Source organism: Nomascus leucogenys, chromosome 3, assembly GCF_006542625.1.
Source record: "Nomascus leucogenys isolate Asia chromosome 3, Asia_NLE_v1, whole genome shotgun sequence".
In the NCBI taxonomy this organism is placed as follows: Eukaryota; Metazoa; Chordata; class Mammalia; order Primates; family Hylobatidae; genus Nomascus; species Nomascus leucogenys.
In genome coordinates, this window is record NC_044383.1 from 18,358,729 (window position 1) to 18,381,639 (window position 22,911).

At 33.6% G+C, this 22,911-nt stretch overlaps 1 protein-coding gene across 10 annotated transcripts in view; it reads right to left on the reverse strand.

Moving 5' to 3' along the window:
* Nucleotides 1-22,911, reverse strand: part of ATRNL1 (attractin like 1) — an 853,525-nt gene that overhangs the window by 750,141 nt on the left and 80,473 nt on the right. For all 10 annotated transcript variants that reach the window (XR_004028677.1, XM_030806602.1, XM_030806597.1 and 7 more), the window contains exon 8: nucleotides 21,660-21,915. Coding sequence is in view for 9 of the 10 variants with exons in the window: in XM_030806602.1 (XP_030662462.1) it covers nucleotides 21,660-21,915 (256 nt within the window). In the remaining variant the exon portion in view is untranslated. The remainder of the gene's footprint in view (nucleotides 1-21,659; nucleotides 21,916-22,911) is intronic.

Sequence of the window (22,911 nt, forward strand, 5' to 3'; positions counted from 1 at the left end):
CACCACCTATATTCAACATAGTAGTGGAATCCTAGCTACAGGAATTAGACAAGAGAAAGAAATAAAGGACATCCTAATTAGAAAGGAAGAAATCAAGTTTTTCCTTGATTATAGATTATCTGATCTTATATTTAGAAAACCTAAAGACTCCAAAAACTATTGGACTGATAAACATATCCAGTAATGTTGCAGGGATACAAACTCAAGATACAAAAAAACAGTAGCATTCCTATATGGCAACAGTGAACAATCTGAAAAAGAAACCAAAAAAAAGTAATCCCATTTAAAATAGCTACAATTAAAATAAAATGTCTGGGAATTAACTTAACCAAAGAAGTGAAAGATCTCTACAATTAAAATTATAAGACACTGATGAAAGAAATTGAAGAGAATACACAAAAAATTGGAAATATCCCATGTTCACGGATTGGAAAAATATTGTTAAAATGTCCAAACTATCCAAAGGATCTATAGATTAAACATAATGCCTATCAAAATAGTAACGACATCCTTCACAGAAATAGAAAGAATAATCCTAAAATTTATATGAAACCACAAAAGACCCAGAATAGCCAAAGCCATCCTGAGCAAAAAGAACAAAACAGGAGGCATCACATTACCAGACTTGAAATTATATTACAAAGCCATAGTAGTCAAAACAGCATTGTACTGGCATAAAAACAGAAATATAGACCAATGGAACAGAATAGAGACTCCAGAAATAAATTCACACATTTACAGTCAACTCGTTTTTTACAAAGGTGCCAAGAACATACATTGGGGAAAGGACAGTCTCTTCAATAAATGGTTCTGGGACAACTGTATATCCCTATGCAGAAGAATGAAACTAGACCCCTACCTCTCACCATATACGAAAATAAAATCAAAATGGATTAAAGACTTACATCTAACACGTGAAACCATGAAAATACTAGAAGAAAACACTGGAGAAACACTCCAGGACATTGGTCTGAGCAGCCTTCTTGAGTAGGACCTCAAAAGCACAGGTAACCAAAGCAAAAAATGGGCAAAGGCATAACATCAAGCTAAAAAAATTTTCTGCACAGCGAAGGAAACAACCAACACAGTGAAGAGACAACCCACAGAATGAGAGAAAATATTTTCAAAGTACCCTCTGACAAGGGATTAATAACCAGAATATACAAAGTTGCCAAACAACTGAATAGGGAAAAAAATATCTTATTTTTAAATGGGCAAAAGATCTGAATAGAACTTTTCTCAGAAGACAACATATGTTATTAGCCCGTTTTCACACTGCTGTAAAGAACTGCCCAAGCCTGAGTAATTTATAAAGGAAAGGGGTTTAATTGACTCACAGCTCAGCATGGCTGAGGAGGCCTCAGGGAACTTGCAATCATGGCGGAGGGTGAAGGGGAAGGAAGGCAACTTCTACAAAGGGTGGCAGGGAGGATAATGAACACAAGAGAAACTAGGAAATACTTATAAAACCATCAGATCTCATGAGAACGCACTATAATGAGAACAGCATGGGGGAAGCTGCTCCCATGATGTAATTACCTCTACCTGGTCTCTTCCTTGATACGTGGGGATTGTGGAAAATATGGGGATTACAATTCAATTGAGATTTTGGTGGGGACACAAAGCCTAATCATATCAACATAAAAATGGCAAACAGGTATATGAAAAAATACTTACTAATTATCAGATAAATACAAATCAAAATTATAATGAGATATAATCTCACTCCAGTTAAAATGGCTTTTATCCAAAAGAATAATGCTGATGAGGATGTGGAGAAAGGAGAATCCTCATACACTGCTGGTGAGAACATAAATTAGTGCAACCACTATGAAGAATAGTTTGGAGTTCCTAAAAAACTAAAAATAGAACTACCACATGATCCAGCAATACCACTGCTGGATATATACCCAAAAGAGAAAATCTGTATATCAAAGAGATATCTGCACTCCCATGTTTATTGCAGCACTATTCACAATAGCCAAGCTACGAAGCAACCTAAGTGCCCATCAACAGATGAATGGATAAAGAAAATGCTGTACATATACACAATGGAACATTATTTAGCCATAAAAAAAATGAAATCCTGTCATCTGCAACAACACAGATGAAACTGAAGGGCACTGTTAAGTGAAATAAGCTAGGCACAGAAAGACAAATATCACATATTCTCACTTACATGTGGAAGCCAAAAATTGTTGAGTTTATGGATATAAAGAGTGGAATGATAGTTGCTAGAGGCTAGGAAAGGTAGCAGAGAGCAGAGGATAAAGTGAGGCTGGTTAATGGGTACAAAAATACAGATAGGATGAATAAGAGCTAGTATTTGGTAGCAAAATAGGGTGACTACAGTTAATAATTTATTGTATATTTTTATTAGGTTGGTGGAAAAGCAATAAATAACTAAACAAGTAGAATTGAAATGTTCCTAACACAAAAAATAATAAAGGCTTGAAGTGATGGATATCCCAATTACCCTGATTTGATCATTACACGTTGTATGCCTGTATCAAAACATCACATGTATCTCACAAACATATACAACTATAATGTGCCCATAATAATCAAAAATAAAAAATGTTATAAGTATAAATTACAGGGAGTGCGTATTTCTTCCAAATAAATAAAATGTTTAAAATATATAAAGTAATAGAATGGCTGCCTTTTAAGGCACTGATATATCCATCAATGAAAGAATGTTAAGCAGATACGGAAAAATAAGAATTTTCTGAATATGAATGCACATCTACTAAAACTTTTTAATATAGTCAGTGCAAATTTTCAAAGATATGTATAATATTTTTGTAGTTCCTAAATAGCTTAAAAGCATATGGTTTAATAATTCACTTAGCAAAACTAAAAACATTTAGTAAGTAAAAAAAAAAAAGTATACAATTTTAACAGGAGCATTTGTCACACTGGCGAAGCAGTTTGCAAAAATGATACAGTCGTGTGTTCCTTAACAATGAGGATACGTTCTGAGAAATGCACTGTTAGGCAATTTCATCACTGTGTGAACATCATAGGGTATACTTCTACAAATCTAAATGGTATAGCCTACTACATACCTAGGCTGTGTGATATAGCCTATTGCTCCTGAACGAAAAACTCGTACAGCATGTTGTTGTACTGAATATTGTAGGTAATTAGAACACAATGGTATTTGTGTATCTAAACACATAGAAAAGGTATACTAAAAGTGTGGTGTAAAAAACAAAAAATGATATACCTGTATAGGACACTTACCATGAATGAAGTTTGCAGGACTGGAAGTTGCTCTGGATGAGTCAATGGGTAAGTGGTGAGTGAATGTGAAGGCCTAGGACATTACTGTATACTACTGTAGAATTTATAAGCACTGTATACTTAGTCAACACTAAATTTATTTTTAAAGTATTTTTCTTCTTTCAATAATAAATTAACCTTAGCTTACTATAAATTTTTACTTATAAACTTTTTAATTTTTTAACTTTTTGATCCTTCTGTAATAACAGCCTAAAACACAAACATATTTTACAGCTATACAAATTTTTTTCCTTATATCCTTATTATATAAGCTTTTTCCTATTTTTTCATTTTTTATTTTATTTTTAAAAATTTTTTGCCAAAAACAAAGACACAAACACACACATTAGCCTAGGCCTACACAAAGTCAGGATCATCAATATCACTATCTTCCACCTCCACATCTTGTCCCACTGGAAGGTCTTCAGGGGCATCCATATACATGGAGCTCTCATCTCCTATGATAATAATGCCTTCTTCTGGAATACCTCCTGCCTAAGGCTATTTTACAGTTATTTTTTTTTTCTTGTAAGTAGAAGTATATTCTAAAATCACAATAAAAAGTATAATAAACACATAAATAACATACTTATTTATTATCAGCATCAAATATTATGTACTATATATAATTGTATGTGCCATACTTCTGTACGACTGGCAGTGAAGTAGGTTTGTTTACACCAGCATCACCACAAACACATGAGCAATGCATTGCACTATGACATTTTGACAGCTACATCATCTCCAGGGATAGGAATTTTTCAGTTCCAGCATAATCTTATGAGACCTCCATCATATATTCAGTCTGTGATTAATTGAAACATTATGCATGGCGTAACTGTATTTTACTCATTATATTGATACTGTTTCATTTTACTTAATTATTCCTAAAAAGGTCTGCACAAATGAAACTCTATCACAAATGCCAAGCCTAATTGCAACACATAATAAAATTTTGCTTTTTGTGATTCCTATGATTGAATTGTTTCTAAATTGGAGATTTCTCCTACTAAAAATCCCTAATTCCCACCACTTAATGCACCTGTTGTATGGATCTATTTTCAGACACCAGTGTGCTAAAAATCAATGTCCAATTTACACTTAAAATTCACCACAGAATTTTTAAAAACGTGATATTAAGAGCAGAGGAGAAACTCATAGTCTTAGATTAAAAAATACCTTTCTGAAAAAAAATCTAATGATTTTTAGATCAAAAGGAAAAAAGTTAACATTAAATGACATTAATTATGGCTTCCCAACTAGACCTCCAAAATTCTTAAAGCATGAAAAATACTAAAGCAAAACATTAATATCATACTCACCTTGAGACTCACATTGAGATTCTTAGAAAGTTTATGAGGTATTGCTAACCTTAAGTGAAATAAATTTCCCACAGGACTAACCCAGAAGAGCTTTATGGTCCAAGTTAGTAAAACCATCCACACAATTCCCCTCTGAGATTTGTAGATTCCCTAAAAGCCATAATTCTAAGTATAACAAAAAAGAACAAACTGACATTTCCTTTACTGCCATAGTAAGTTCAAGGGAATTCTTAAAATCTTCAGTTAAACATATATTCCACATAACCAAATATGAAAAAAACATTTATCCACTTCTTCTATTTTCACATTTTATTTGTAAATAATTTCAAAAGTGCAAGAATAGCCAAAGAACTCCCCATACACATATACCTGTCATTCAGATTCCCTAATTGTCAACATTTTTCCCGTTTATCATTAATTCTTTCTCCCTCTCTCTCTCCCTTCCTCTCCCTTTCTCCCTCTCCCCCTCCCTCTCCCTCTCCCCCAGTTGTATACATCATTCTTATTGCCCCTAATACTTCCGTGTGTATTTCTTAAGAACCAGCTGGGTACGGTGGCTCACGCCTATAATCCCAGCACTTTGGGAGACCGAGGTGGGTGGATCACGGATCAGGAGATCAAGACCATCCTGGTTAACACAGTGAAACCCCATCTCTACTAAAAATAAAAAAATTAACCGGGCGTGCTGGCACGTGCCTGTAGTCCCAGCTACTCAGGAGGCTGAGGCAGGAGAATCACTTGAACCCGGGAAGCGGAGGTTGCAGTGAGCCGAGATCACTCCGGCTTGGGCTACAGAGGGAGACTCCGTCTCAAAAAAAAAAAAAAAAAAAAAAAACCAAGCACCCTCTATTATACATATCCATATCGCAGTTATCAACTTTAAGAAATTTAACATTTGTACAATACTTTAATGTATCTATACACTTAAATTTTGTGAACTGAGTACATAATGTCCTTCATAGCATTTTTTAATTTTTCATCCAGCATAGAATCCAGTCTGGCATCACCAGTTCTCATGCATTTGTTGTCACCATGTTGCGCACCAGTGGTCAACAACCAGCTGTCATGTCTTGTAAGCTTCCTTTAATCTGGAACAATTTTTCAACCTTTCTTTGTCTCCCATAACATGGATATTTTTGAAGAACAAAGCCATCCATCCCTCCTTTTAGATGGCATATTCTTTATTTGAAGTTTGTCTGATATTGCTTCATGATTAGCTTCAGGTTAGGCATTCCTAGTCACAATACTGTAAGGTAGGGGTTGGTAAGCTATGTCCTGTGGGGTCAAACCTACTCTGCTGCTCATTTTTGTTAAAAAAAAAAAAAAAAAAAAAATTATTCCCAGCAACAGCGTACAAGGACTCCCTGTTTTCCACATCCTCGCCAATACTTGTTATCTTTTGTCTTTTTTATAGCCATTCTAACAGGTGTGAGGGAAAAGATCATAGATCATTGTAGTTTTAATTTGCATTTCCCTGATCAATAGTAATATTGAGCATGTTTTCATACATCTGTTGGCCATTTGTATGTTTTGCTTTATAAATTTTTTTTAATTTTTGTGGTCACATAGATGTATATATTTATGGGTTACATGAGATATTTTGAAACAAGCATACAATGCATAATAATCACATCAATCATTTATTCATTTCTTTGATACAAACAATCCAATTCTACTATATTATTTTAAAATGTACAATAAACTGTTGTTCACTATAGTCACTGTTGTGCTATCAAATAGTGGATTTTACTCATTGTATATATACTTTCTGCACCCATTAATCATCCTCACATCCCCACCAACGACCCTTCCCAACCTCTAATAACCATCATTTTTCTATCTCCATGAGTTTGCTTTTATTTTTAGCTCCCACAAATGAGAACATGCAGTTTTCTTTCTGTGCCTGGCTTATTTCACTTAATGATTTCCAGTTCCATCCATGTTGCAAATGACAGGGTTGCATTCTTTCTTATGGCTGAATGGTACTCCATTGTATATATGGACCATTTTTTCTTTATCCATTCCTGTTGATGGACACTTAGGTTGCTTCCAAATCTTGGCTATGATGAATAGTACTGCAACAAACATGGGAGTGTAGATATCTCTTCACTATAATGATCTTCTTTCTTTTGGGTATGTATCTAGCAGTGAGATTGCTGGGTCATTTAGTAACTCTGTTTTTAGTTTTTTTGAGGAACCTCCGAACTGTTCTCCATCATGGTTGTACTAATTTACATTCCCATCAATAATGTATGAGGGCTCCCTTTTCTCCACATCCTTGCCAGCATTTCTTATCATTTGTATGTCTTCTTTGAGAAATGTCTACTTAGATCCTTTGCCCATTTTTTAATCGGGTTGTTTTAAGTTGCTGTTTATATATTTTGGATATTAACCTCTTATCAGATGTACAATTTGTGAGTATTTTCCCCCTTTCCATAAAATGTCTCTTCATTCTGTTCACTCAGTTACTTATCTATGGCTTGCTTTCACCCTATAATGGCAGAATTGGCAGAATTGAATAGATGAGACAGAGACTGCATAGTCCACAAAGCCCAAAATATTTACTATTTCAACTTTTACAGAACTGGTTTGCAGAACTCTACCACATGTAATGTCTCTTTCTGTCGGTATCATATACAAAGGCACACAGTGTCCAATTCCCCTCAGTTTGTGATGTTAATTTTGATCACTCAGACAAGTTATTGTCAGGTTCCTCTACTATGTAGTTGTCATTTTTCTCCTGCACCTTATCAACAATCTGTAGGGGAGACTTACATGCCATGCACATCTCATAAAAAAACTTCATACCCACCCCCACAGATTTAACATCCATTGATGATTCTTTCCCATCCCAACTTTTACTATGACTTTTACAAAATGATTTTTCAACTCCAGCTATGACAGTCTGCATTCTATGTAAAGTAGAGGCTTCCCTTCTTCTGTATTTGTACTTGTCTGTCTACTCTCAGTGTAAGCTTATGCATTCCTATTTTTTCAATAGTTTGTAATGTAATTATTTTAATGCTCAAATTGTCCCATGTTTTACCAATGGGATCCCCTAGAAGGTGATTCCTGTGTTCCTTTGACATGACCCATCATTTTCTTGAGCGCTTCCTTAATTTGATATAACAAGATGTACTCAGCTTATCTTTCCTTGTCACAATCATAGAACCAGCTCCTCCAAGGAGCCCTGCTTTCTTTTCATAGGAAATATTACAAGCCAGATCCGGGAATATGAGTGCCCAGTGTGCTTACTGCTACTGGGGTGTCTTAGCTTCTGGGCCCTTTCAGAAGAATCTACATCTATGTATTAACCTATTTATTCACGTATCTACATATCCATGTATCTATTTATCTAAGTAACCATAAACTCATATTGATACCTCCAATTGCAATCCATCCAGGCCAGGATTCTTCCTTGACTTCCCCATTTCATAGCTGCAGTTCTCGTCTTCCACATGGAGAATTTTGGTTCCCAAAAACAATATATTTATTTATTTTTCAGTCTAAACATATATCTAAAATAATTTCAGAACTGCTTCACCTAAACCTTCGAAAAACAAACCTCAAAGATTTGTTTGCAGTCCTTCTTCACATCTACACCTAGACTGAGAGCATATAGTCAAATACTCTGTTTAAAAATTACTTGCATTAGTTCTTTTCATCCCCTTTCAGAATGATTATCCTATTCATTTGAAACATAGTTGGGTTCATTTGTTTCAGCTTACATTGTTTTATGATTTTTTTCTTCCTTTCCTTTTTTATTTAATTGTTCAATATGTAAATGATTAATATGCTTCTAAAAATCAATGTTTCTAAAAGTCAAGACTATTTTTTTAAAAGAGTAAACACAGGTAAATATACTTTCATGTCATATCTTTACCATAACATTCTCTACCACCTCTTGTAAATAACCAACATATTTGTTTTCTGGTTTATCTTTCCTGTGTTCACTTTTGCTCAAATTAGCACGCATAACTATATTTTACTTCCCTTACACAAAAAGTAGTACATGTATATATATTACTACTTCATAGTTATATAGTTGTGTATATAAATGTAGTTATACATAGTTGTGTATATATAGTTATATACATAGTTGCATGTGTATGTGTGTATATATATATAACCTTGCACTGGAGATAGCGTGCACGCTTGTTTTGTTCTTGAAGTGAACAGAAATGCTTATTTCCCTTATTAAGTATAAGATGCTGGCTTTGGGACTGAAACATATTTATTATGTTCATACAATAGCTATCCATTCCCATTTTCTCAAGCTTTATTAGAAATGTGATTTTTTTAATACCAACGGAAATAATCGTATCATTTTTCTCCTTTGACCTACTAATATAGTGAGTTTTATTAATATATTTCATAATAGTCATCCTTGGATGCTTGGTTATATATCCCACTTAATTATACTTAATTATCTATTAATGTGTATTTTATTATTAAATGGGATATATACCCAGGCATCCAAGGATGCTTATTATAAAATATATTAATAAAACTCAACACACATTAAGAAAAGAATGCGTTAGAGTGTTCATTTTACTTAGAATTTTGTGTTAATATTTCACGGGGAAAGGTTTTATTTCATTTTTAATCGTATACATATGTAAATTTTCCACTTCTGTGTAGTGGGTTTAAGTGGTAATGTTATACTTCCCTTATAAAACAAATTTGGAAGTTTTCCTTCCTTTATCATTCTCTAAAACAACCTACATAGCATTGAGACTATCCAGCTATTAAGATTTTGCTAAATTTACTCTCTGGTATCATCTAGGCCTGGTGCTTTCTCCACTTTTTCTATGGAAAGTGCTTTATATAAATTTTTTATATTTACTGGGTTCAATTTGGAAAATTGCTACTTTCTATGAAATAATTCATTTCTTCAACATTTTCAAATTTAATTGCATTGGTGTACAAGATAGTCTATTATTTTAATATCCTATCAATATTTCTCCCTTGTCATTTCTTGTTTTGTGTATTTGTGCTTGCTCTCTCGTTTCTTGATTAAATGAGCTGCTGGCTTCTCTATTTTGTTTTTTCAAAAAAATTAATCTATTTTTCTGTTCTTACATCATTAATTTCAGCTTTTATTTTTATTTTCCTCCTAGTTATGTAAAAAGTTATGCAAAAATCTTTACTTGTTGGTTTAGCTATTCTTTTTCTAGCTTTTTGAATTGGGAATGAGGTGCATTTATTTTCATTCATATTAATGTAGTTGTTTAATGTTATAAATATACTTCTGGTAACTGTTCTAAATGTATCCCATAAATTTTTATATGTGTTGCTTTTACTGTCACTATTTCTCAGAAATTCTGTAATTTTTCCTTGTATTTCCCCATTCACCCAATAGAAAGATTTTATTTAATTTCAGGTGTTTATTTTCAATACTTCCATTCTTGGGAAACTACTAATTTTTTATATACATATTCAGTCCATTTTTGTGGGTTTTCCATGTGCATGAGAAGACAACATTCTCTATAATCAGGCTGTATTGTTTGCTATACATCCTTAACTTCAACTTTATTAGTTATGTTGTTTAGATTTTTTGATATTTTCTTATTTTTTTATCCTGTTGTGTATTGACAGTAATGACTGACCTGTTTTGTACTGAAGTGACACTGTTTCTCTTCACTGCCTGTGGTTTCTGTTTTCTATAGGTGGTTGCTGGGTTGTCTGGTGTATAGATAATATTCTTCTAATATATATTATATCATTGTGGTGAATTGCGGGTTTTAGTAATTATAAGGTATTCTTGTCTCATATAATGTTTTGATATTCCCTACTGTCTTACTATAATCATTCACCTATGAAATCTTTCTCTGATCCTTTATTTTCATCGTTTCTGCATCAATATGTTGTAAATGTCTCCTAAATCAAGCACAGATTTATGCAGCAAGTTGAAATGTTTTCTTTTAATAAGCAAGTTAATCCCATTCCCATGTACTGATATTATGGTGAATCTCAACTCTGTCACAGAATTTTATGTCATAATTACTGTGTGTATTATAATGCATTTTTCTCAGTTTTTTTCCTATTTGATATTTCTTTGCTTTTATTTCTTTTGGTATGTAAGAACGTTTATATCTTTGTTACAGTGTTTTCCTTTGTGTATATACCTTTCATAGTGCCCTTAATTCTCATCTTTCTTACCTAATTTTATTATCTGTTCTGTCAATTTTAATCCTCAGTATACCTAGAACAATAGTAATCAGCATTTATCATGGTTCAGTGGTTCCTTTTAGTTGCTTTATCACGTCATGTTATAAGTAATTTACACAAGAAAAAAGTGTCAGTCAAAAACTACCTTTTGCAAATTCCAAAAAGAAATTAAATACAGCAAACCTCTTTGTTTTAAAGAAGTGTTGGGGCATATAAACATAATAAAAAATAAAAATGTACTGTTCACTCATTGAATCTAAGAGTTTGAAAAAATTCATTCAGGATATCATTTCCTGAAGATCCATAGTCTGAGATTTAGTGTAAACTCACCAAAGTTTACAGTGTTGCCATCTGTCTCTTTGCATTCTTATCTGTCTCTTTGCATTCTTATCTGTCTCTTTGCATTCACCTTCTTATTTGTCTAATAACTGTAAAAGATCTTTCAACTTTTTACTAGTATGGGCAGAAAATGAAAAATTTTAAATTCTCAACTGTGTTCAACAAAAACAATGGTGGTATTTTGTCTTCTTGTATGCCTTCTTTAAAGGTAATAAAATACTTTGGGCACTACAATAATACAACTAAAGGATGACAGTTTTTTTCACTGTGGCATCATCTTTCTAAAGAACTTCTGTTTTATTGTTAATTTTTAGCATAGTTGGAAATAACTGGTAAGTAATGAATTAGTTCCTAAAATGATAAATAGCGAAATGCTTCAGAACATAGAAAATAACAACATTTAAATTCCACAGTGTATCTTAGATTTTTAAAAGAAAGCAACAGACCCATCTGATAATTACAGACAGAATATTTTATTCTGATTTTTTTTAACAAGTAAATGTTCTCTTTGTTCTTTGCAAGATTTCTAAGAAAGAATAAAATGTATAAAATAATAATCTTCACAAATAAGTAGGCCTGCTCAGAAAACAAAATAAAAACTAAAATTGGGTCCAGTAGACCTTGATGGAATATCAAGTGTTAAATGGCATCTTTTGATTCCTATCTATTACATATGCAGCTGTCAATGTTCTTATCTCTGATTTCCCCTTTCCTCTGCCTTCTCCCATTTTTAACTGCATTATTTCTACTTGGACAGAACATGTAACATTTGCACACTTAGTTGTCTACCCATATTCCTACCTTTATTTTAGTCTTAGCTCTAAAATTAAGTATGTAAAATGTTTTCCATCAATCTTTTACCTGAAGTGTTCCCATTTATCTGTTCATTAGATGAAGCTCATTCTCCAGGACAGGCATTGGAAAATTATAGCCCATTAACTCCACCAATTGTTTTTGTAAATCAGGTTTTACTGGACATAGCCACACTCACCCTTTTATGCAATTTATACTGCTTGCATACAGTTTCAATGGAAGAACTGAGTAGTGACAACAGAGTCAACACAATTTAGTAGGATACAAAGCCTAAATTACTTACTATCTGAATCCTTACCAAAAAACATCTGCACACCTCTACCCTAGTATATACATTTCTCAGGTAAGGGCACACACATACAGTATTAACTTAGTTTTTCTATGTTCAAAATTATTTTTGATAGCCTTGACACTTGAGGTACAATTTGGCAAGACATAAAACCCTTGGTCTATACTTTCTTAAGTGTCTTGAAAATTTTGTTCCATGGTTGCCTTGATCTGTATGTTGCTTTTGAAAAATCTGATACTAGTCTAATCTCTTGCCGTTGTAAGATATTTCATCTTTCTGCTGGAGAATCCTAAGGATTTTTTCTTTATCTCTTAAAATGCAATAGTTTATCAGGATATGTCTCAAAATGACTACTGTGGGTAAATTTTACCAGATACCAAATCCAAAAGCTCAAAAGCAGGGAAATGGGTAAATAAATTGTGGTAGAGTTATACAATGAATAAAATACAGAAATATAAAGAAGTTAACTGCAGCAATAGATAATGACATGGATGAATCTTGGTAATAATCGTGGTAAACAAAATCAAAGAAAGCCTGAGAAAATGGCATAAACACGACCTTTTTATAAAGGTCAAAAATAAGCAAACCAGATGATATGCGCATGTATATGTGATAAAGCTATTTTTTAAAACAAACATACAATAAGAATTTCTGGATTTCAGAATAATGGAGAAGTTGAAAACAAAAAATTCAACTTTTTTTAAAATGAACATGATTTTAAAGAGAAAACTTAAAGGAATACAGCAAATGGGCTTTTTAAAAACTAAATATCTTCCCACCAAATACACCTTGAGGGTATTTTGCTAGTAAGACATGATTACTTCTACGTTGATAGCATAATAACCAAAAAAAGTTGAGTCTGAGTTAGCATAATTCAAAAAGAAATTTAAAAGAATATCCAACAAAAAGGCTTTCTTGAATAAATAAGAAATATATAAATAAGCGTTCTGCTTATTAAAAAATTAGAACAGCTACTCTTGAAAGATGATAAATATATTAATCTTTAACATTAAGAGAAAATGCAACATTAAAGATGACCATGTGATATTAAAATTTAAAAATTCAAAAATAAGCATAGAAATGGACTAAAGGACCTAATTCCATGCTATTCTGAAATGCTTATACTTCTGTCAACATTTTTCTCCACTAATAAAGTGTGAAATGCTCTCACAAGACACTTCTTCCTCTCAACTTCCAGAATAAGAACATATGAAGGATCATTTTGGTCAAAAGTTATATTTGAATCTATAAAAAGCCAATAGTAGCTACTATATCAGCCAGGGTGCTGACAGGAAATAAATAATATGCTCAAAACAATTATAAAGTATCTAATAAAAGGCTACTTATAAAGGTATGACCAGGGCAATATCCTGAGACCTATCACAACAGGAAGCCTCTACCACCCCTTGGCCTTAAAAAGACAAGAGGAGGGAGTGTTTCCAGAATTCCTAGAGAATAGCTATACGAAGACACCTGACAGTTCAGCCTTCAATAAAGCAACAAAATTAACCCAAGGTTATCCAGCAGGGAGAAAGTTGGTGGAATAAAATACCACAACCCCACTCATCTCCCACCATCAGATCTACCATCACTGGCTCAGCCTACTTGGAAGCCAGAGGGCATGGAAACAGGATGGAAAAAAAATAAAAGATAGATGTGGAGAGACAAATGGAGAACATCAAGCACAGCATGTTATGAGTCATCACTAGAAGGAGAATAATAATTATGTATAGTACACAATTTAAATAATTTGGTTAATATACTAAAAACAAAGTCAAGAAACACAGATTCACACTTTTAAGGAAAGTGTGACGAAAACCCTATTTATTCATCCACAAATATTTATCAAGCATTTAATATACGGCCCTTTACTAGAAAGTATACACACAGGAGGTATGTTGCAGAATTCTTCCTCTAAAACTTCTTAGAAAAAGAATATAAATTTTTTTAGAAAAATAGAGTACCTATAAAAAACAGCATATATGTAATTAATAAACAATGGAAATTTATTTCTAACAGTTCTGGAAACTAGGAATTTCAAAATCAGGGTGCTGGTAGGTTTGGTGTCTGCTGAGAGCTACAATCTGCTTCAAGATGGTGCCTTGTTTGCTAGGTCCTCCAGAGGGGAAGAATGCTGTGTCCTCACATGGTGGAAGGATGGAAGGCAAAAAGGACCCATTTAGCTCCCTCCAGCATTTTTTGTAAGGCACTAATCCATTCATGACAGCAGAGCCATCCTGACTTAATCACACCCCAAAAAGCCCCACCTCTTAATACTACCACAATGGGGACTAGGTTTCAACATGAATTTTGGAGGGGACATATTCAAATTGTAGCATGTGTCATATTCATTTAAAAACAAAAGGACACAGGAGCTTAGAGGAAAATAAAACTACCTCCAGAAAATGACAAATGCAGTAAATAAAGCTGTGGATTAACAAGTCTTTTCATCATTATACAATTATGAAGGCCACTTCCACTCTGTGACAAATAAAAGCATGTGGAACCTTTACTGCATGCTGATTTCTTCATTACACATTTTCTGGATTTTTCCAATAATTTTGAATATAAATCTTGTTGTCACTGTCACACCTAAGCACTTGATAACCCGACATCACTTTTAGAAGTTGTACTCTAGGATGTTCTCACAAAAAATTTCCCTTCCTTGGCCAGGCACGGTGGCTCATGCCTGTAATCCCAGCACTTTGGGAGGTCGAAGCAGGCAGATCACTTGAGCTCAGGAGTGCGAGACAGGCATGGCAAAACCCTATCTCTGCTAAAAATGGATAGTTTCTCTACTAAGAATGGGTAGGTTTTGGAGACACAATCCATGGGACACATCAACTGACAGGGTTAATAGTTAAAGAAGAAAATTTCAGAGATTATGTGTCAATTAAAGCCTGGACCTTTAAATGGCTGCCTTCTCGTCCTTGTATCACTTCTCAACTCCCCTAACAGTGTTACCTACACTTTCCCAAATAAAATTATTTCACTGAAATCCTGTCTCATTGTCTGCTTCTGTAAAAATCCAAGCTAAAAAGGATCCTACATTTCTTGCCAGTTTCTGCTCACTTTGTGCTTTCCTTTTCAAACACATTTCCTTGAAAGAGCTGGCTCCACCCATCATTTCCACTTCTACTCCTCTCATTCCCTATTAAATCCAATATTGTGAGACTTTCACCCCACCACTACACAGAAACTGTTCCTGTCAAGATCACCAATGACTGCACAGTGCTAAATTCAATCAATCCTTAGTAATCATTGTACTTGAGGCATCAGCAGAATGTGGCTCCGTTGACTACTTTCCCACTTAATATTCTTTCTGCACTTGGCTTACACTTCATCGTACTCTTCCTTGCTTATCCTCCTTTTCTCCCCTACCTCTTATTATTCGGGAACCCTATAGCTCAATCCTTTTATTCTCCTTTTTATCTACACCCACTTCATTAGTGATCTGATCTAGTCTCTTGGCTTTAAGAACTCCCAAGAACTCCCAAATTTACACCTTCAGCCCAAACCTTTCTCCCTAGGACTCCAGTAAGAATATGGCACTTTATTAGAAAGTGTACACACAAGGAGGTATACTGCAGAATTCCTGCTCTAAAACTTCTTAGAAAAAGAATATAAATTTTTAAAAAAAGAGTACCTATAGCAACATATATATCCAACTGTCTGCTTGACATTTTCTCTTTGACATCTAGTGGCTATCTCACGTATAACATGTCCAAACTGAACTCTCATCTTCAAAACACCTTCGCCCCAAACCTGCTTCACAATCTTCTACATGTCAGTTGATGGCAATTTCATCTTTCCAGCTGCTCAGGCCCAAAATTTTGGAATCACCCTGGGTTCCTCTCTTTCATTTCACACTCTACATCTAAACCCTCAGCAAATACTACCGGTTCTACTTTTTTAAAAAATCAAACAAATCGACTAATTCTCATCATCATTTTTGGCCCAGATTACCGTTAACAACTTCCTAACTATCCTCTTTCTGTTCTTTCTTCCATAAAGTTTATTTACAACATGCAGCCAAAACAATTCACAGGACATAGGCGTGGGCAAGGACTTCATGACTAAAACACCAAAAGCAATGGCAACAAAAGCCAAAATGGACAAATGGGATCTAACTAAAGAGATTCTGCACAGCAAAAGAAACTACCATTAGAGTGAACAGGCAACCTACAGAATGGGAGAAAATTTTTGCAATCTACTCATCTGACAAAGGGCTAATATCCAGAATCTACAAAGAACTCAAACAAATTTACAAGAAAAAAAAAACAACCCCATCAAAAAGTGGGTGAAGGATATGAACAGACACTTCTCAAAAGAAGACATTTATGCAGCCAACAGATACATGAAAAAATGCTCATCATCACTGGCCATCAGAGAAATGCAAATCAAAACCACAATGAGATACCATCTCACACCAGTTAGAATGGCGATCATTAAAAAATCAGGAAACAACAGGTGCTGGAGAGGATGTGGAGAAATAGGAACACTTTTACACTGTTGGTGGGACTGTAAACTAGTTCAACCATTGTGGAAGACAGTGTGGTGAACTTATTCTTTTTTTTTTTTTTTTTTTTTTTTTTTTTTTGAGACAGAGTCTCGCTCTATCGCCCAGGCTGGAGTGCAGTGGCGCAATCTCAGCTCACTGCAAGCTCCGCCTCCCGGGTTCACGCCATTCTCCTGCCTCAGCCTCTCCGAGTAGCTGGGACTACAGGCGCCCGCCACTACGCCCAGCTAATTTTTTTGTATTTTTAGTAGAGACGGGGTTTCACCGTGGTCTCGATCTCCTGACCTCATGATCCGCCCACTTCGGCCTCCCAAAGTGCTGGGATTACAAGCGTGAGCCACCGCGCCCGGCCAACTTAATTATTCTGACAGCATCTTTAAACTACATTTACCCATCATTTTGTACTATTTTCTTTGAAAGTACTATAGATTATTTTATGACACCACATACTTTCAACATGTAAGCAGAAAATTCAAAATGCATTAGGAATAAAGTAAGATATTAATTTTTCTATTAAGAAATAATTTCACAAAAAAATTGTTGGGTTATGCTTTGTACTTCAATAATTCACAGAATGTGAAACTGCCCATGGTTTATCTATTATTCTTATGAAACTCATCAATCATGTATCCTTCCCATTTTCATCTTACACTACATTCTTAAGTATGCCTGACAAGTAATGCAGTTAGTAAGACAAAAATCAAGCCAAAAATACCCTGCTGATAAATTTATTTAGACATAGTATTTTTGGTTGTAGAATAAGCCAAAAGAAACTCAATATAAAAATATGTTTAGATTATCTAAAACGGAATTGGCATTCTGTAATCAGATTATCCCAAATCAAACAAAAACCTACCAGGAGAGGAATATATCAGCTAACAACCTATATCAATATTTATCACTAATAGTTGATCAGAATAAACCCATAGTGCTTTCCTGGCCATCCTTGGAAAGCATAACCACCATTATGTCTGATGGCTGAGTGGGACAAACATTCAATAAAGGAAACTATGAAGCGCACGAAATATATTCGGCAAACTATGAATTATAAACTATATTCAGTAAGGATAACATATACTAATCAGATGGCCTAGAGATTCCATTTTAATGGCCAACACTGAAGGTGGACACATGCAGGTATAAGATTAGAGAGTATCTATATAAAGTCAAGATCCTTGAAAGTGTACATCCTCAATGAAAAAGCCTATTTTTAAAAATATGCTCCGTGGAGGCAGAGAGATAGCATCTATTTCAGCCTTGGTTCCAAATAAACAAAACAACTGTTCCCCCTAGGAACTTTGGGCCATTTACTAGATATCAGGCTACTTTGGGGCATGTATTTTCCCTATATATAATGTCCAAAAAAAACTATATGCCAAATTTTAATTTAAGTTGAATCACGGTTGCTAGGGCCCTAGAAGCATACTCTTTCTCTTAAGAGCAAGTGTAGGCAAAGTAAGGCCCAAAGGCTAAATCTAGCCCACCACCTGTTTTTGTAAATACATTTTTATTGAACACAACCATGCCCATTTGTTTATGTATTGTCTATTGCAACTTTCATGCTACAAGGCAAAGTTAATTAGTTGTGACAGAGACTGTATGACCAACAAAGCCTAAGATATTTACTATCTGGTCATTTATAGATGCCTTTCGCTGACCCCTGTAAATAAATGATATACTTAGTGTTTATTTCTAATTTATTTATATTATAAAATGATATAATTAGCATTGTGTTTGAAACAAAACAAAAATAACTAAAACAGTGGAAAACAGTATCCTATAAATTGGAGGTTGATCAAAGAATAAGAGTATTGCTTAACTTTAGACTAAGTTAAGTACTCATTTTAAAATTTCAAAAGTCAAAACCAACGTGATGACAGTTTAGTTCTGAATCTCCCCCATTCTCCCTGGAAAAGAAATAGAAAACAAAAGGAAAACATGGGGAAAGTAGATGAAGTGAAAGGAAAAGAAAATTACATTTTCAGAGAAATTACGAGGGTAAAAAAAAAAATTCCTCATAAAGTCTAGATTAGGTATGAATGTACAAAAATCAAGTGAAACCAAAACAGCTAAACAGAAGCAACCAAAAAAATGCTGAAAGAGCAGTGAGAAACAAGTAGCACAGAGGAAACTAATGGAAGCAGATCTCAAAACTTACCATACCCATCCCCACAAAAAAATAAAACAAAGTAAGGGGAAGGAGGGCCCTAAACGTGAGAAGAGCTATAATTAAAAACAAACCGACAAAAAGGCAATAATGACTTTTGAAAATATAAGACACGTACAGAAAATTTACAAAAAAAACAGGAATCACAAAGCAAAACTCAACTCTCTCGTATGCAAGAAATACATTTTTTTAAAAAGTGATTCTAAAACACTAAACAATAATAACAATAAAGGGACGAGCGAAGGTATACTAGGAAAAGATTGACCAAAGAAACAAAACAAGGGCAATATTAATAACAGATGAGGTAGAATTCAGGTCAAGAAAACATTAAACAAACAAATCACTTTATAATATTAAGTAATACAATTTAATAAACACATATCAGTTATTAATATTTGTAATAGTAACTTCTAAAAAACATAAATTCCAGAATATATAAGGAGAAATAGGAAAAATACACTAACACTTTAAAATTTTACTTCAACTTTCACAGCAAGATAGATCAAGAACAAAAAATACTAAGTCAGTAACAGAAGGCCTAAACAATATAATCAATAAAGTCAATTTTATAAATAAATAATATCAAACTCCATACCTTGATATTATTGGATTTATCTTCTTCTCAAGTGCCTATCAAATATTTGTGAAAACTGAGTCATAAAGAAAATTTCAATAAATTTAAAAAGTAGAAATAAGACCATTTCCTGAGCACTATAATAAAACCAAAAATTAATAACAAAATCAGAAAAGAAAACTGCCCTTCTACATAGAACATCTGTTAACTCTTGCTTAAAAACTCCTGGGCCCATTTCAAAAGTTGGAATAACTCAGCCACATGTCTGCCTCAACGTTGTCATGAGTTTGTTATGACAATAACGTATGTAAGCAAGCTTATTCAACGGAGCATTGCTTATTAACCATCACCCTCCAACGTGTTCCCATCAACAGCCATTCTCTTCTGATTACTTCTATTTTCTCAGTAAAATAAGAACTAGGGTCATCAATTGAGAGTGATGATAGAGAAGGAAGTGTTTGAAACTTGAGGAGAGAGGAAAAGGTATGAAATAGTCATCCAGGAGATCTGGGAGCAAGCCCAAGCTAGACTGGCAGAAGTTCCAGATGTCATTAAGGGCCAACTTGACATGAGTAATTATAAACTTACAGCTGAGTAAGTACCAGATATCATTAAAAAAAAAAAACAAAAACAAAAAACTTGAGAACGGTAATTATGAAATTTAAAGCTAGGTACATTTAGAAGTATGAGTAGGGTTAGAAATATGGATAAAAAAGGTAGGGTTAGAAATATGGACAAAAAAAGAGTGAGAGATAGTGGAAAAACTGATAGTCTCAACAGACTAAAGGCTCTGGTAAGGTCAAAGAATTGTCAGAGTGTGGGCATTAGAAACAGTAAGCTGGAGAGATCAGTGGTACTTGAAATGTAAGATGTTTCAAATGGAAGTTATGGACTTATTGTACTGGAATAACAAGGTCTAGAATGTAACAATGGAGAGAGTGGCTCAAGGAGGATGGAAAACAAAATCTTTGGTAGATCAAGAAATTGACAGGCCAGGTAGGAGAAGTACTTAAGTGCATATTTACAACATAAAAATATTTGCCTTATGTATTCTGGACACAGTGACAGTAAGAGAGAAGCTAAATTCCTCAAGAAATAAAACACAGCCATCTGAGAGCAAAGGATGAGTGCAGGAAGGTGAAGTAATAGGTGATATATTCTGATGATGTAAGAGTCAAGGCCAGGCAATTTAAAGGAGGAGGAATTGAGAACAGAGTGGAAATGGCAATAAGAAGTAAAGGAGATATGTAACCCACTTTTGACCCAGCTGTACTGAGAATATGTAAACAAAAACAGCCATCACTTAAAAGGACTGCAAGGGAAACAGTGGAGTATTTTGAAGGGGAGACTTCCTCTGAGCATACAAGTACTCTCTTGCTAATGGTGGTCTGCACATGAGTTTTCTCATTAAGACTGCACAAGGACTCTAAATAGTTGTATATATAGTTGTCCATACACAAAAGAGCCAAGAATTTGAGTTCATAATACTGGCCAGAGCCAGAAAAGAATTATTTTCTTGAATCTGAATAACCACCAAAGGGCATATATTTGTAAACAAACTAAAAACAATAAAAAAGGTTACCACTGTTTTAAAAATGTTATAAATAATTCAAAAAAATGAAGTACCAGAAAAACAAAAAGGAGTAAAGGTATAGTACAAAAACTCACATGTAGATTGCCCTAGTCACCTTCACCTTCACATAACAAATAATCTCTTACAGAAGCCAGCAGACTATCCTTGAGAAGCTGACTTTAAGGAAGTAATACATACATAAAGATATAGCAGTAAGATTAGAAATAGAATGCTAAAAAATGAAAAATCCTGAAACCACGCAAAGCATAGTAAAGAGATTGGGATAGTTTCAGTGCTTCGTTCATAAATAAAATCCAAAGAAATAGCACCACCTACTGGAATTTCACATATTTTTTTAAAAAATTCACAAATCTTAGAAAATGAGACTATTATGTAATATTTCCCTTCATTTGGTTAAAAAGGTAAGCTTAAATATTAAAGGACAAAATCTAACATAATCAAAAAAGCTTATATTAAAAATTATTAATTATCAGCTTATAATTTCAATCTCAAATAACTCACCATTTTGACTAAATTTATATGAAGATTTTATTAAGAGAAAAACATTCCCAATCAATAAAGAAATTACAATTTTTAAGTAACTCACAGATATGGTATTCCTGTATGCTGCTTGTATAACCATATATTGCAGAATATCCAAATATTATGATCATGACAACATCTCTACTATCCAACTCCATTATATGTGCTGAATGTCCCTCCACAGCATACTGCTGACCATGTCCAAGAACAGTAGGAGTTTTTGTACTCCATGACTGACTATGTATGTTAAAAACCCATAATTCATCTGTGACATTGCCATCATTTGTTTCAATTCTGCCTCCATACATAAAGATGTTTTCCTGTAAATTAAAATACATATATTAATAGATAAAATAGTTATAGCTTAACAAATATTAATTAAAAATAAAGATTAAATTTACATAAAATTTTAGTAATTGCTCACAACATGCATAAGGCATTGTTCTCATTTGTAAAAAGTAATGAGAACACATAAATAATGACAATTAATGCTTTTATATACAAAAAGGGGGGGAACAGTAAAGCTTTCAAAAAGCTACTTTAAATATATTTTTTAACTATTACATTATGTAGTCAATTAAGTATACTTTTAATTATCATACAGGAAGAGAACACTAAACTACTGCTTTAAGAATGGAAAATGCAATAAGCTAATCAAGAACTTACAATTTAAGGGTGAGGTAGTCCTGTAACAAAGAATAATGTACTCCTCCCATATAACTGAAGAGTAACAAACTAAGTTGCTGATTAATATTACTCATAGTCTTTTCAATATTTGAATCATCTGAGTCCCTAGTAGTTGCATTTGAATTTTACCATCTATTTGTACTGCTTTGTGCTATTCTCAGTTATTTACTGTTTTCATCAAGTGCTCTTCACCAAAAAGGCATATCACATTTGTGTATCACGTAGAGTACACCTCTGTTACCATTTCTAATGGCTATAGACAGACACCACATGCCTTCAGTTCACCTTTGGTAAATCCTTGTAGAACTTTTAAATTATACAAATTATTTCAAATGTGTATGATGGAAATAAATGGTACATAAATGATGTAAATTATTTCAACAAACTAGAAATAGAAAAAAATTTTTCCAACCTGACAAAAGATATTTAAGGAAACCCACAGCTAACATTATACCTAACAGTGAAAGATAGATACATTTCCCTAAGGTCAGGAACAAGATAAGCATGCCTGCTTTTGCCACTTATATTCAACATTGTACTGGATGTTCCAGCTAGAGCAAAAACTAAATAAAGACATCCAGATTGGAAAGAAGAAGTAAAATATTTCTATTTGCAGATGATGTGATCTT